We start from the raw sequence: 16,931 nt of genomic DNA on the forward strand, positions 1-16,931 counted from the left end.
GGAGGGGCAATCTTGGGGATGCTCCCAGGAGGCCAACAAAGGGATGTAAAAAATTACTGTTAGCTATCAGTGCCGCAGGAAGGAAAACAACCTCACAAAATGGGACTGGATCTGGTGCCCACAGATTCCCTTATATTTCACATTTTTTTCAATGCAAGTTTTACAAATTAAAGTACCGTATTTTCACGTCCAACTTTTGATTTTTCCACACTGTGCTGTAAGTGTTTTTTCTTCTGATTTGCTTCTGTAAACTAAAAGGAAAAAAAAAGGACACAATAGAAATTACTTATACAAGAAAAAAACACAACACTATCTGGTATAACAACATGTATATGCAAGTATAGTATCATGAATTTGGGTGACCTCACTTGTTAAGATCCTTAAGCAATAATATTACACTATGCGGTCTATTCAATTATAGTCTGAACTGCCGTCTACCTGGAAAGACGGCAATATCCAACTTTTTTAAGTCAAATCATGATTCGACATTCGATGGGGCTGACGTTTTTCCGACTTGTCAGAAAACATGTGGATCTGCAGACTAGCTGCAGATCCACGTGTTATGTTTGATTTGCGGCCAAATCGTACAGGTTTTCGTTCGTTTTCGACAATGTCAATCAGACTTTAAAAAAAGTCGGATAGACATTGTCGGAAACGGCCAAAACCTGTTGGATATGGCCTCAAATTGAATATTGAACTGTTGGTTCCTTTCCGTCGGAAAGGACCTGACATCAATTGAATAGACCCCTCTATATGGCAGAATTTAAGTGCTGATGAGTGAACACAGTATTGAAAAACACACACATAGATAGATAGATAGAATAATTTATGCTGCAGGCCTGTATATTTTTGTGTTTTTGTAACTGAACTAGTAAGTGTATTTAGCATGATGTGTGGAGCACACGGTCACTACATGAGAGGTGTTTCATGCACAGGTGTCTATGTGTGTACCCTTCAAATGTGTGTGCACACATGAACAACCGGGAGTTTAAACATTAGTACAATAGGAATGAACACTGAACCTAACCTACCAAAGATTCAGCATTAGACGGAATTGAGATGTGATCGCATCTCCCATCTGACCCCTGCAGGGCGCATGTGCAGGAACCACTCTGTGCGTGCACAAGCGGGGAGATGCTATAGCATCTCAGTTATGAGGGCAGGGGCGGTGATGCAGCGTTGGACAGGTGTGGTGACTAAAACAGGGGTGGGTTCGGGGGTGGCTGCGTGCCACTACGACCCCAAAAATGGCCCGCTGCGCCTGCCTCAGCAGCCTGGCTGTGGAGGCAGGGGGGGCTTCCACAAATCATCAATGCGTTCGCATAAATAGCAAAACTGCAACTGAAGCTGAATGAGGTCCTATATTCTTACCCTGAGCAAGGGTAACATTTGCTAAGAGCACTGGACTCAGTATATTTTTAAATGGTCACTAACTTTTCTCCATATAATGAATTCACATTGCCACTAGTGTATACTCTGAATGCACAGAGTATTCTGATGCTATGACCTATGTGACTGTAACAGGTCTCTTCTTGTAGCGGGCTTGGGAAGAATGCAAGAAGTCACAGACATTAATAAAGTTCCTTACCCCTGTTGCTTCTGTATTTACTTGTTTAACCTCTTGTTGTAACATTTGAACAGCAGGAGAGAGGATATTATCGTATAGCAGTGTCAATCCATGACATGGGAAAATTCTATGGTGTAGACTTGGTGCAGCTTGTGGAATATGGAATTTTTTCCTTCAGCCCATTGCTACTACAGACTGCAATTGCATGAGGTACCCTAGTGTATATATGACTAGAGGAGTGGATCACACAAATCCAGGGCTGTGGAGATGGTATACCAAACCTTTGACTCGGACTCCTATTTTACTTCTGTCCCAATATGACTACATGACTGGTAAATATATATTAATGTATATTATAAGTAGTGATGAGCGGGTTCGGATCCTCGGGATCCGAACCCCCCCGAACTTCACCCATTTTACACGGGTCCGAGGCAGACTCGGATCCTCCCGCCTTGCTCGGTTAACCCGTGCGCGCCCGAACGTCATCATCCCGCGGTCGGATTCTCGCGAGATTCATATTCTATATAAGGAGCCGCGCGTCGCCGCCATTTTTCACTCGTGCATTGGAGATGATCGTGAGAGGACGTGGCTGGCGTCCTCTCAGTTTCTATGTTCAGTGGGATGCAAATTGTGCTGCAAATATCTGTGCTCAGTGTGCTGCAAATATCTGTGCTCAGTGTGCTGCAAGTGCAAATATCTACGTTCTCTGCCTGAAAAACGCTCCATATCTGTGCACAGTGTGCTGCAAATATCTGTGCACAGTGTGCTGCAAATATCTGTGCTCAGTGTGCTAATTGCTTTATTGTGGGGACTGGGGACCAGCAGTATTATATAGTAGGAGGAAAGCATATATGTACGAAAAGAGAAAAGTATGACTCTTGTTTGGGCGCACTCTTGTGTTAACTAAATGTTGATTGATAGGTAATGTATCTAAAAGTTAATGATGAAGTCTTTATTTCTACTCTTTAAAATGCATGGGGACTCAACAAAACAGGTTAAACATAAAACAAACGTAGATATGCCAGCTGGAGAAAAATGTCTCCCAAAATTAGAAAATGTTCAGTTCTTAATTATGCCTGGATAAATGCATATCGGAAGATAGCTACATACTATGCTGCTTCCGTCTGCCCAAGATCTGTACAAACTGTGTTTGTATTAATGCAGCCCTAAATTGGGTTGAATTCGTGAGTGGGAGAACCCACACACTAAATAACAAATCTAATAATTAACCACTGTCATGGATGAAAAAAATAACGAATAAAGGTTCAAGAAGTAGGAGGATTGAGTATAAGTGGTGATACTGCTGTTGGTGTTGTTTCTACAGGGAAGAGAGTCTCCCTACTTCACTGGGTATTCCCTAGTGGTCGCCCGTCTAGGTACTGACCCAGCCCACCTCCGTTTAGCTTCCAAGATCGGACGAGATTGGGCGTGAACCTAGGGGTATGGTCGTAGGAAGGTTTGACCCTATAGCACCAATGAGAGTGCACCGAAACGGGAGGATTGATTCCTCCTCAGAAAAAGAATGCTGGGAATGCGTGGGGAAGGGGAATAGTAGAAGATGAGTAGGTGTGAATCTGCTGTCCACGTTAGACTGAAGAGACGTGTCTCCTGAGGGGACACGCTCCCCAGAATCGTGGAGTAGAGTTCACAGAAGGAAGAAAAGCAGGAAAATAATTCTGGGATAGAAGAAAGTAGTTGCAATGGACTATTAGGTAAGATTATAGTAGGTCCCTTTGGGTTACCTCAATTGTTTGGATACTAATGGATCCTGGTTCAAATTATTGTCCATTCCTGGCTTCTATATTATTACCTATGTACTTCAAATCTAGGTCGGTGCAGGATCAAAAACCCTCCTTTCCTTATATAGTAGGAGGACAGTGCAGAGTTTTGCTGACCAGTGACCACCAGTATTATACGTTCTCTGCCTGAAAAACGCTCCATATCTGTGCTGCATTGTAGTATATAGTAGGAGGACAGTGCAGAATTTTGCTGACCACCAGTATAACTATATATATAGCAGTACGGTACAGTAGTCCACTGCTCTACCTACCTCTGTGTCGTCAAGTATACTATCCATCCATACCTGTGGTGCATTTCAGTTTTGCACAGTTTGCTGACCACCAGTATATACTATATAGCAGTACGGTACAGAAAGTCACTGCTCTACCTACCTGTGTGTCATCAAGTATACTATCCATCCATACCTGTGATGCATTTCAGTTTTGCACAGTTTGCTGACCACCAATATATACTATATAGCAGTACGGTACAATAGGCCACTGCTCTACCTACCTCTGTGTCGTCAAGTATACTAGTATCCATCCATACCTGTGGTGCATTTCAGTTTTGCACAGTTTGCTGACCACCAATATATACTATATAGCAGTACGGTACAGTAGGCCACTGCTCTACCGACCTCTGTGTCGTCAAGTATACTAGTATCCATCCATACCTGTGGTGCATTTCAGTTTTGCACAGTTTGATGACCACCAATATATACTATATAGCAGTATGGTACAGTAGGCCACTGCTCTACCTACCTCTGTGTCGTCAAGTATACTAGTATCCATCCATACCTGTGGTGCATTTCAGTTTTGCACAGTTTGCTGTCCACCAGTATATAATATATAGCAGTACGGTACAGTAGGCCACTGCTCTACCTATCTCTGTGTCGTCAAGTATACTAGTATCCATCCATACCTGTGGTGCATTTCAGTTTTGCACAGTTTGCTGTACACCAGTATATAATATATAGCAGTACGGTACAGTAGGCCACTGCTCTACCTACCTCTGTGTCGTCAAGTATACTATCCATCCATACCTGTGGTGCATTTCAGTTTTGCACAGTTTGCTGACCACCAGTATATACTATATAGCAGTACGGTACAGTAGGCCACTGCTCTACCTACCTCTGTGTCGTCAAGTATACTATCCATCCATACCTGTGGTGCATTTCAGTTTTGCACAGTTTGCTGACCACTAGTATATACTATATAGCAGTACGGTACAGTAGGCCACTGCTCTACCTACCTTTGTGTCGTCAAGTATACTATCCATCCATACCTGTGGTGCATTTCAGTTTTGCAGTTTGCTGTCCACCAGTATATAATATATAGCAGTACGGTACAGAAGGCCACTGCTCTACCTACCTCTATGTCGTCAAGTATACTATCCATCCATACCTGTGGTGCATTTCAATTTTGCACAGTTTGCTGACCACCAGTATATAGAGCCAGATTGTGCAAGGAGAGATTGATTGCTTCTTTTTTGGTGGGGGCCCAAACCAACCAGTCATTTCAGTCACAGTCGTGTGGCAGACCCTGTCGCTGAAATGATGGGTTCGTTAAAGTGTGCATGTCCTGTTTATACAACATAAGGGTGGGTGGGAGGGCCCAAGGACAATTCCATCTTGCACCTCTTTTTTCTTTCATTTTTCTTTGCATCATGTGCTGTTTGGGGACTATTTTTTTGAAGTGCCATCCTGCCTGACACTGCAGTGCCACTCCTAGATGAGCCAGGTGTTTGTGTCGGCTACTTGGGTCGCTTAGCCATCCAGCGACCTTGGTGCACCTCTTTTTTTCTTTGCATCATGTGCTGTTTGGGGACTATTTTTTAAATCTGCCATCCTGTCTGACACTGCAGTGCCACTCCTAGATGGGCCAGGTGTTTGTGTCGGCCACTTGGGTCGCTTAGCTTAGTCACACAGCTACCTCATTGCGCCTCTTTTTTTCTTTGCATCATGTGCTGTTTGGGGACTATTTTTTTGAAGTGCCATCCTGTCTGACACTGCAGTGCCACTCCTAGATGGGCCAGGTGTTTGTGTCGGCCACTTGTGTCGCTTAGCTTAGCCATCCAGCGACCTCATTGCGCCTCTTTTTTTCTTTGCATCATGTGCTGTTTGGGGACTATTTTTTTGAAGTGCCATCCTGTCTGACACTGCAGTGCCACTCCTAGATGGGCCAGGTGTTTGTGTCGGCCACTTGTGTCGCTTAGCCATCCAGCGACCTTGGTGCACCTCTTTTTTTCTTTGCATCATGTGCTGTTTGGGGACTATTTTTTAAATCTGCCATCCTGTCTGACACTGCAGTGCCACTCCTAGATGGGCCAGGTGTTTGTGTCGGCCACTTGGGTCGCTTAGCTTAGCCATCCAGCGACCTTGGTGCACCTCTTTTTTTCTTTGCATCATGTGCTGTTTGGGGACTATTTTTTAAATCTGCCATCCTGTCTGACACTGCAGTGCCACTCCTAGATGGGCCAGGTGTTTGTGTCGGCCACTTGTGTCGCTTAGCTTAGCCATCCAGCGACCTTGGTGCACCTCTTTTTTTCTTTGCATCATGTGCTGTTTGGGGACTATTTTTTAAATCTGCCATCCTGTCAGACACTGCAGTGCCACTCCAAGATGGGCCAGGTGTTTGTGTCGGCCACTTGGGTCGCTTAGCTTAGCCATCCAGCGACCTTGGTGCACCTCTTTTTTTCTTTGCATCATGTGCTGTTTGGGGACTATTTTTTAAATCTGCCATCCTGTCAGACACTGCAGTGCCACTCCTAGATGGGCCAGGTGTTTGTGTCGGCCACTTGGGTCGCTTAGCTTAGTCACACAGCTACCTCATTGCGCCTCTTTTTTTCTTTGCATCATGTGCTGTTTGGGGACTATTTTTTTGAAGTGCCATCCTGTCTGACACTGCAGTGCCACTCCTAGATGGGCCAGGTGTTTGTGTCGGCCACTTGGGTCGCTTAGCTTAGTCATCCAGCGACCTCGGTGCAAATTTTAGGACTAAAAATAATATTGTGAGGTGTGAGGTGTTCAGAATAGACTGAAAATGAGCGGAAAATATGGTTATTGAGGTTAATAATACTATGGGATCAAAATGACCCCCAAATTCTATGATTTAAGCTGTTTTTGAGGGTTTTTTGTAAAAAAACACCCGAATCCAAAACACACCCGAATCCGACAAAAAATTTTCAGGGAGGTTTTGCCAAAACGCGTCCGAATCCAAAACACGGCCTCGGAACCGAATCCAAAACCAAAACACAAAACCCGAAAAATTTCCGGTGCACATCACTAATTATAAGTAACAAAGTTACTGTAGTTTAATGGTAGCACAAGGCACTGTCTTTAACCATGTAAATCATGAGGCTACTTAGATTGATTAAAAAAGTGCAGTATTTTCATCGCAAGAAAAAAGAAAATAAAATGCATTTGCACACCCTGTTTGCAGTGTTAGATGGTTTTGTACAATTCGCACCAACTCTAAATCAGAGCCATTGTTAGTATTCAGCTTATTCCCTGTACCACTACCAACACGCCTGTACATGTATGCCATCGCTGCTAATTATATTATACGTTTTTATTTTGCAGCTGGAGTAGAAGTCTGTACAACTCTCCATCCACAATTGTCTCCGACACAGCTCTGCACAAATCTATAAAAAAATAAACATGGATTATCACTTGCTCATATTTATGGGGAAGATGTACTAAGCCTTGGAGAGAGATAAAGTGGAGAGATAAAGTACCAGCCAATCAGCACCTGTCATTTTACAGGTTGTGTTTGAAAAATGACCGTTCGGAGCTGACTGGTTGGCAGTTTATCTCAGCCCACTTTATCACTCTCCAAGGCTTAGTAGAGCTGCCCCTTAAACTACTTAAGGTGCAGTATTCCATGATATGTTAACATTTGGAGGTTAGACTTTAAAATGAACCTGTAACTATTCTCCACCCACCCAGAAATCACCGGACATCTGCCTTCTTGATGAGTGGGAACCTATACAATTGCCCTGTACTGTTCAGGTGCCCATTCCTGCCGGTATTCCAAGAGCTGATTAGCAATATCAGACCTCATTGGTTGTAAATGTATGTCTGAAATCACCGCCAATTCTGATGAACACCTGATTTTACATTTAGCAGGGGTTGATCTGAACTGGCAGATAAGACAATCTTTGATAGTCTTATCTACCAATATAACAAATACTTTTAATGAAATAACTATGTAGGTAAAAGGAAAGGGTTAATGAACAGATATACCAGCACTAATCTTGCAAATAAAGGAACACAGAGAGCATACAATATAGTGGGTGTGTGGGGGACACAGGATAGTCTTCACTTGAAGCCTAACAGGAAATGTTCAGAGACCAAAGGTATGTGGTCAGGAGGTGTCAGATACACATGCAGCTAATTACAAGACAAAGTAAAGGTTATACATTGTAAGAAAAATTCATAGATATGGAAACCAATGTATGTTAACATTCAGTTACAGCAATAAGCATATACTGTAAGATACATTACAGGCATTTTTTTTGGCCATACACCTCAGTATTGGCAACACCTTGCGAGATACAGTGAATTACTGTTCTGTGAAATAGGATACTCAAATTAGCCTAGGGCACCAAGAGTTTCCTAGTAGCAAAAATTTTATTTTCCAGTGTTATCGTTCACTTGGGAACGATAGGTTGGGAATAATCAAACAAGTTTGATTTTTCCTTCCAGTTGTAACGATTTTTTGGCACATGGGAGCAAACGAATCATTATCATTGGCTCCCACACACTGCCCAATTATCATTCCAACCAGCCGACTAGTTGCCTGTTGGAACAATATCGCCCTGAAGCATCGCCAGTAATAGAGTGTAGTATAAACTGGACAACAAATGCAGGTAAACTAGCTATAGTACTACAGATTAGTGATGCGCGCTCAGATGTGTCATGTAATTACTGTGAGGTAGCATTCCCATACATTCGATTGCTTGTTATTTTCAGCGTTGTTCAGCCTGCAACATGTTATTTGTACATTGGTGGTCATTCCGAGTTGTTCGCTCTGTAATTTTCTTCGCATCGCAGCGATTGTCCGCTAATTGCGCATGCGCAATGTTCGCACTGCGACTGCGCCAAGTAAATTTGCTAATAAGTTTGGTATTTTACTCACGGCATTACAAGGTTTTTTCTTCGTTCTGGTGATCGTAATGTGATTGACAGAAAGTGGGTGTTTCTGGACGGAAACTGCCCGTTTTACGGGAGTGTGTGAAAAAACGCTGCCGTTTCTGGGAAAAACGCGGGAGTGGCTGGAGAAACGGGGGAGTGCCTGGGCGAACGCTGGGTGTGTTTGTGACATCAAACCAGGAACGAAACTGACTGAACTGATCGCAGTGGCAGAGTAAGTCCCGAGCTACTCAGAAACTGCAAAGAAATTTCTATTTGCAATTTTGAGAATCTTTCGTTCGCAAATTTGCTAAGCTAAGATTCACTCCCAGTAGGCGGCGGCTTAGCGTGTGCAATGCTGCTAAAAGCAGCTTGCGAGCGAACAACTCGGAATGAGGGCCATGGTCTTTCCAATGAACAGTACTGGTATAAATTTAGAACAGTACTATGTCACAAATGGTATAAATATATTGTTCTTTATGAATTCAAATATGAATACCATAAGAAGTCAGTGAATAAAAATACATGGTATATCATCACTCTGTCATCATTGCATGCACAGCCAACTGTGCATGAACAGCTGAAACAATACAACTGACAGCATAAGAACACTGTGACAACTATCTTTGTTTAGAACAGACTAAGCTTGATACTATTATGTTCGCTGCCAAGCTAGACTCTAGGATTGCATCTGTATGGCCTATGTGTTCTCAGTAACAAATTACAGTAACTAAAGGGAACATTATAAATCACAGGTTAACTAAGTTAACATTGTAAGATTACAGGGTTCCTCTCCCAGTTCAATATACAAATACAGTATTCGCTGATTGTTCCAGTATGTCATTGGGATTCGATGCTGCTTACTCTGCCTTGTGTAAGAAACAATGAGCCCCAAAGGAGTTTCTATTTCACAGAAAATGGAAGAAAATTAGAAACTTAGTACTGAAAATAGGATTATAATTACCTACCGGTAAATCCTTTTCTATTAGTCCGTAGAGGATACTGGGATCCATTTAGTACCATGGGGTATAGACGGTTCCACTAGGAGCCATGGGCACTTTAAGAATTTGATAGTGTGGGCTGGCTCCTCCCTCTATGCCCCTCTTACCAGACTCAGTCTAGGAAACTGTGGCCGAGGAGACGGACATACTTCGAGAGGAGGATAGATAAGGATAGTGGTGAGATTTCGAACCAGCACACACAACAAGAGGAAAGCCAAGCTAACCAAACTTGAAACAGGAACAGCAATGTCTGAACCAACATTACTTAACCAAGTAACAGTGCAGGAAGAACGAAGCACTGGGCAGGCGCCCAGTACCCTCTACGGACTACGAGAAAAGGATTTACCGGTAGGTAATTAAAATCCTATTTTCTCTTACGTCCTAGAGGATACTGGGGTCCATTTAGTACCATGGTGATGTACCAATACTCCCAAACCGGGTGGGAGAGTGCTGAGGTTCCTGCAGAACTGATTGACCAAACTGAAGGTCCTCAGAGGCCAAAGTATCGACCTTGTAGAACTTAGCAAACGTGTTCAAACCTGACCAAGTAGCTGCTCGGCAGAGCTGTAAAGACGAGACACCCCGATCAGCCGCCCAGGAAGAACCCACCGACCTAGTAGAGTGGGCATGAACCGATTTTGGACATGGCAAACTTGCCGTGGAATAAGCATGCTGGATAGTAAGTCTGATCCAGCGTGCAATTGTCTGCTTTGAAGCAGGACACCCAATCTTATTGGGATCATAAAGAACAAACAGCGAGTCCGTTTTTCTGTGACGAGCTGTTCTTTTCACTTACACCTTCAAAGCCCTCTCAACATCCAAAGACTTTGAAATAGCAGAGGTGTTGGTGACAACCGGAACCACAATAGGTTGGTTAATGTGAAACGCAGACACCACCTTAGGAAGAAAATGCTACCGAGTTCTGAGATCAGCTCTGTCCTCATGGAAAATTAAATTTTTTGTGAGACAAAGCCACCAGCTCCAACACACGTCTTGCTGAAAGCCAAGACCAACAGTGCGATTGTCTTCCAAGTAAGATATTTTACGTCCACCTACTGTAACGGCTCAAACCAGTCCGATTGGAGGAAATGCAGCACCACATCGAGATTCCAAGGTGCCGTGGGAGACACAAAGGGAGGTTGGATGTGCAGAACACCTTTCAAGAACGTCTGGACCTCAGGGTGAGAAGCCAATTGTTTCTGAAAGAAAATGGACAAGGCCAAAATCTGGACTTTTTATGGAGCCCAGACGTAGGCCCACATCTACACCTGCTTGTAGAAAAAGCAGGAAACGTCCTAGATGGAATTCCACCGCAGAAAATTTTCTGCTCTCACACCAAGAGAAATATTTCTTCCAAATACAATGGTAATGCTTTGACGTTACCACCTAACTGGCTTGGATCATAGTCGGGATAACCTTGTTAAGGATCCCTCTCCGGGCTAGAATCAGCCGATCAACTTCTATGCTGTCAAAGGTAGCCGCGGTAAGTCCTGATAGACGAACGGGCCCTGTTGCAGAAGATCCTCACGAAGAGGAAGAGGCCACGGATCTTCGAGGAACATCTCCAGAAGGTCCGTGTACCAGGCCCTTCTTGGCCACTCAGGAGAAATTAGAATTACTTGAAATATTTTCCCTTTTTATTCTCTTTAGAATTCTTGGGATCAGAGGAAGTGGAGGCAACACGTACACCATCTGATAGACCCATGGAGTCATCAGGGCGTCTATCGCCACCGCCTGTGGGTCTCTCGACCTGGAACAATATCGCTTGAGCTTCTTGTTGAGACGAGAGGCCATCATGTCGATCTGTGGATATCCCCATCGACTTGTCAAGCACCTGAATACTTCTAGGTAAAGGCCCCACTCCCCCAGGTGCAGGTCGTGTCTGCTGAGGAAGTCTGCTTCCCAGTTGTCTACTCCTGGAATGAAGACAGCTAAAAACGCCACAGCGTTTATCTCTGCCCAGAGGAGAATTCTTGACACCTCTGACATTGCTGCTCTGCTTTTCGTTCCGCCCTGTCGGTTTGCGTACGATACCGCCGTCACATGGGGGGTCATTCCGAGTTGATCGATTGCTAGCAGTTTTTAGCAGCCGTGCAAACGAATTGTCGCCGCCAACTGGGGTGTGTATTTTCGCTTTGCAGAAGTGCGAACGCTTGTGCAGCAGAGCGCCTGCAAAATCTATTTGTGCAAAACAAGACCAGCCCTGTAATTACTCTTCATGTGCGTTGATTCTAACGATGGAGGGACGGCTTTTGACGTCACACACCCGCCCAGCGAACGTCCAGCCACGCCTTTGTTTTATCTGCCACGCCTGCGTTTTTCTAAGCACTCCCTGAAAACGGTCAGTTGACACCCATAAATGCCCTCTGTCAATCTCCTTGCGGCCGGCTGTGCGATTGGAATAGTCGCTAGAACCAGTGCAAAACAACAATGGACTTTGTACCCGTATGATGCGCGTGCGCATTGCGGTGCATACTCATGCGCAGATTAGCAGTTTTTTCCACTGATTGCTAAGCAGCGAACAACGGCAGCAAGCGATCAACTCGGAATGACCCCCATTGTCCGACTAGACCTGAATGGCCTGATCTTGAAGATGATGTGAGGCCTGCAGAAGAGCATTGTATATGGCCCTGAGTTCCAGAATGTTGATTGGAAGGACGACTTCCTGACTGGACCATCTTTTTTGAAAAACTGTACCCCCTGAATGACTGCTCCCCAACCTCTGAGGCTTGCATCTGTAGTTAACAGAATCCAATTCTGAATTACGAACCGCCGACCCTCAACGAGGTGAGAAGTCTGTAGCCACCACAGAAGGGATATCCTGGCTTTTGGCGACGGACGGATCCTCTGGTGCATGTGAAGATGCAATCCGGACCATTTGTCCAACAGATCGAGTAGGAAGGGTCTTGCGTGAAACCTTCCATATTGAAGAGCCTTGTAAGAGGCCACCATTTTCCCCAGAAGGCGAATGCACAGATGCACTGATATCGGGGTTGGCTTTAGGACATCCCGAACCAGCGACTGGATCACTAATGCCTTTTCCAATGGAAGGAACACCTTCTGCGGCTCCGTATCCAGTATCATTCCCAGGAATGGAAGCCTCTGTGTCGGCTCTAGGTGAGATTTCGGAAGGTTCAGAGTCCACCCATGATCCTGGAGAAGTTTGGTTGATAGAGCAATGCTGTCCAGCAAACTTTCCCTGGACGGTGCTTTTATCAGGAGATCGTCCAGGTACGGAATTATGTTCACTCCCTGTTTGCGGAGTAGAAACAACATCTCTGCCATCACCTTGGTGAGCACCCTCTGTGCCGTGGAGAGACCAAATGGCAGGGCCTGGAACTGTTAGTGAAAGTACCAGATCAGAATGTAAAGGTACGCATCCTTGATATCCAGAGAGACTAGGAATTCCCCCTTCTCTAGACCCGAGATCAACACTCTCAGAGACTCCATCTTGAATTTGAACACTCATAAGTACGGGTTCAATGACTTGAGGTTCAAAATAGGTCTTACCGAACCGTCTGGTTTCAGGAATACAAACAAGTTGGAATAGTACCCCTTGTTTAGCTGATGAGGTGGAACTGGAACAATGACGTGAGTTTGTAGCAGGTTTTGGATGGCATGTTGTAAAGTTATACTTGCCTCTTGTGAAACTGGCAAACCTGATTTGAAGAATCTGTGAGGTGGGAGCTCTTGGATCTCCAGTCTGTAGCCCTGGGAAATAAGATTTATGACCCAGGGATCATGGTACGAATTTGACCAGATCGGACTGAAGAATTGTAGGCGAGCTCCCATTTGATACCCCTCCAGGCACTGCGGTCCACTGTCATGCTGAAGTCTTTGAGGAAGCAGAGCCTGAGCTCTCTTCCTGACCACCTGCTGTTGCTGGTTTGCGTGGTTTACCTCTTGCGCCGCTGGAGGATGTAGAAGCACCTCTGGATTTGCCCTTGAATTTGGCCGTCCGATTAAGGACTGTAACTTAGAAACTGAATTAGTCTTCTTGGTTGGGGGGGCTGCGGAAGGAAGATACGTAGACTTACCCGCAGTAACTGTGGAGATTCATGTGTCTAATTCATCTCCAAACAAGGCCTCTCCTGTGAATGGTAGGCCTTACACGCCTTTCCTGGAATCCGCATCAGCAGTCCACTGCCATAGCCACAAGCCTCTGCGTGCCGACACTGCCATAGTGGTGGTGAGTGCATTAAGCACGCCTATTTCCTTCATGGCTTCCACCATAAAGTTCGCAGAGTCCTGTATATGCTGCAGGAGCAAGACAACATCCCCCCTACATAAGGAATCTAACCACTCAATTAGGTTACCTGACCATTTTGCAATGGCTTCAGTGATCCACGCACATGCAATAGTTGGTCTTTGGGCCACCACAGCAGCTGTGTACAATGATTTGAGTGTAGTCTCAATTTTACGATCAGCCGAGTCTTTCAGGGAGGCTGCACCAGGAACAGGCAATATAATTTTACGTGACAGCCTAGAGACTGATGCATCCACTATCGGTGGATTTTCTAATTTTTTCCTATCCTCCAGAGGAAAAGGAAAAGATGAGAGCAACCTTTTAGAGATCTGAAACTTCTTATCAGGATTAACCCATGGTTCTTCAAACAGGGTATTCAATTCCTTTGACACAGGAAAAGTGACTGAGGACTTATTTTTTACATTAAAATAAGATTCCTCACACTCCTCTGACACCTTATCAGGAATATGCAGAACATCTCTGATAGCCTCTATAAGAGCCTCTATTCCCTGTGACAGAGCTGCATCCAAGCCCCTCTGAGTCCACCTCCCCCTCCTCCATGTCTGACCTGTCAGCGTCAGTATCAGACTGCAGGATATGGGCCAGAGATAGCTTTTGCGGACAAATGGGAGGGGACCGAGACGCTGTCTTGGGGACTGAGTCTCTGTTCATAAACTCAACCACAGACTGTTTTAAGTATTGCGTCTCTTTCTCATTGCGGGACAATTTTGTAGAAAGAGTTGAGATCATTCCCTTAAGAGAATTAACCCATTCCGGTTCAGCCCCGCTAGTCTGTGAACCCTGAGTACCCAGTAGTGAGCCCCCTGGTGAAGAGGAACACTCTGCGGTACAAGACACACACTCTTTGCCTGACATAATGTAATGTGACAGCACACATACACAGAAGAAAGGTTAAGCACAATTAACCCACAAGAGCCCTTCAGGGAGACACAGAGATGTTTGGAGCCAGCCCCCACCGCTAATGCCAAGCTTAGCCGGGTCACAGACTAAGTACCCTGATAGGGGACTTAGTACACTAGTAATCGCTCCCCCCTTGCTATGACCCCCCTGGTACCGGGAAGGTAATTTGGAGTCACACTGGAGGAGCTGCGCGTCCCTGTCCTGTCAGCGTCTGTTTCCACTGCAGAGGGAAAATGGCGCTGGTGAGCTGCTGGATCCTCTCATAATGAAGCCCCGGCCCTTCAATGGCGCGCAGTCTTCCTGCTTTTTTTTATACTGTCTGAGGAATCTGGTGCTTAAAATGGAGAAAACCGTTTTAAGGCTGTTGTGCCAGTATGGGTACTGTGTATAGTGTATGGGGACGCAGTAATGTACTGTCTCTGGAGACACATTCCCCCCATTTAGAAGTCGTGCGTCTCCGTACCCTCATGCCGCCATAATGGCCGGCACCCTGCTAACCGGGACGCCGGCTCAGTACTCACCACTCTTCATTCTTCTGGCTCTGTTAGGGGTGGCGGCATGCTGCGGGACTGTACGCTCGCCGTGGTGGGCTTGCAAATAGGTCCCTCAGTGTCCTGTCAGCGGGGAACGGGACCATTAACCCTTAAAGAGGTTGGGCCGTTCCCCCGCTAAGTCCTACAAAGCAGGCAGGCTGGTGCCATCCAGCCCTACCTGAAAATAACAAACATAAAATAAATGCAAAAAACTCTTCAGGAGCTTCCTTCAGCGTGACCGGCTCCTCCGGGCACATTTTCTAAACTGAGTCTGGTAGGAGGGGCATAGAGGGAGGAGCCAGCCCACACTATCAAGTTCTTAAAGTGCCCATGGCTCATAGTGGACCTGTCTATACCCCATGGTGCTAAATGGACCCCCGTATCCTCTAGGACGTAAGAGAAATCACTAAACAACACTTCAAAATGAAACTAAATACTTCAGGTTTTGGGAGAAGCTTGAACACACAACCATAAAGCCAAAACATGATGTGATAGAAGCTTTATAAAATATAAACTAGTAAAACCCAATGGGGATTCCAAGCCTGGAGCCTGCATGGTATGGCAGAATCTTATACTTGAGGACACCTGCAGCTCAGGTGTAAGACAGTGACCCACTGCAGTTGCAGGAACCCTGAAGTATTATAGTACTACAGGTACAGGCAAGGATGACTATCTCCTAAACATCAGCGATACCCAGTACAGAACCACTAGATTTTCTAGTTGGGGTGAGGGGTTTACTTGCAGAAACATAGACTTGCATGCAGTTTCTCTTCAATGGATAGTCTACACTACCAAACACAAAATGTGCATAACGTAATTGACTAAGTGGCTGATGTCTCAAACAGTGAAAAGAATTAGGAAGTGGACCAGTGGAGATGGTGCCCATAGCAAACAATCAACTTTGAGGTAGCATTTGTCAATTACGTTCTATAAACCGATAAATAGAAGCTATGGGCAACTTCTCCACTGGTCCACTTATCCAATTTTATCACTGCTTGACACATTAACCCCTAAGGCTGTTTCCTACTTTCGCTTTCCGAATTCTACATGACATTGGTTATACTTGCCCATAACATTTTTAAGGTGCATTCAGTGTAGGCCAGAGCACCTTATTGTATTCATACAGTATCTCAACTCCTGATTCTTTGTATGCAGCATGTTTAGCCAATCAGACCAATCAGGAAGTCCCCAGCAGGAGGTGGCTGTGCTGATCCTTTGGGAGATGGTATGAGGTAGGCAATGATTTTACATTAACAGTGGAAGAAGCAGGGTTTCCAGCAGGAGGTGACTGTGCTGATCCTTTGGGAAATGGTATGAGGTAGGCAATGATTTGACACTAGCAATGGAAGAAGCAGGGTTTTCCTAAAATCATTATATTAAGGCAACATTTTCAGGACTTGCTCCAGAACTCTCCCTATGACTAATTAAGCAATTTGTCCATAATTACCATACATTCTGGCAGTGCTATACTCCTCCTCTACTTTTCCGACGTGCTGAAGTCTTCCTCCTCTTCATACACAGCATATCTGTGAGACCCCCAGTGTGTGAGACTTGTCACTACTGTCGTGTGTCCCACCCCCAGTCACTGCCATCAGATGGGAGTGTGGAGCATGCGGCAGCCTGACACAGCATCAGTAAATGCCTGCGTATTGTGTGATTGCATCTTTTATCTTTCCCCCGTGGGTTTTGTCCACAAAAACTCTGCAACCAATTTAACCACAGTGATTCAGAATTGGTCACAAGGTCATGTACA

General features: G+C 45.1%; 1 protein-coding gene and 1 pseudogene across 2 annotated transcripts in view; both read right to left on the bottom strand.

Annotated features, from left to right (window-relative positions):
* The window catches only part of MND1 (meiotic nuclear divisions 1), a 267,374-nt gene that overhangs the window by 89,752 nt on the left and 160,691 nt on the right, over positions 1-16,931 (bottom strand). For both annotated transcript variants that reach the window (XM_063920524.1, XM_063920523.1), the window contains one exon: positions 177-251. In XM_063920524.1, coding sequence (XP_063776594.1) covers positions 177-251 — 75 coding nt within the window. The remainder of the gene's footprint in view (positions 1-176; positions 252-16,931) is intronic.
* LOC134949431 (5S ribosomal RNA) lies at positions 2,903-3,021 on the bottom strand (annotated as a pseudogene).

This window comes from Pseudophryne corroboree, chromosome 1, assembly GCF_028390025.1.
Source record: "Pseudophryne corroboree isolate aPseCor3 chromosome 1, aPseCor3.hap2, whole genome shotgun sequence".
In the NCBI taxonomy this organism is placed as follows: domain Eukaryota; kingdom Metazoa; phylum Chordata; class Amphibia; order Anura; family Myobatrachidae; genus Pseudophryne; species Pseudophryne corroboree.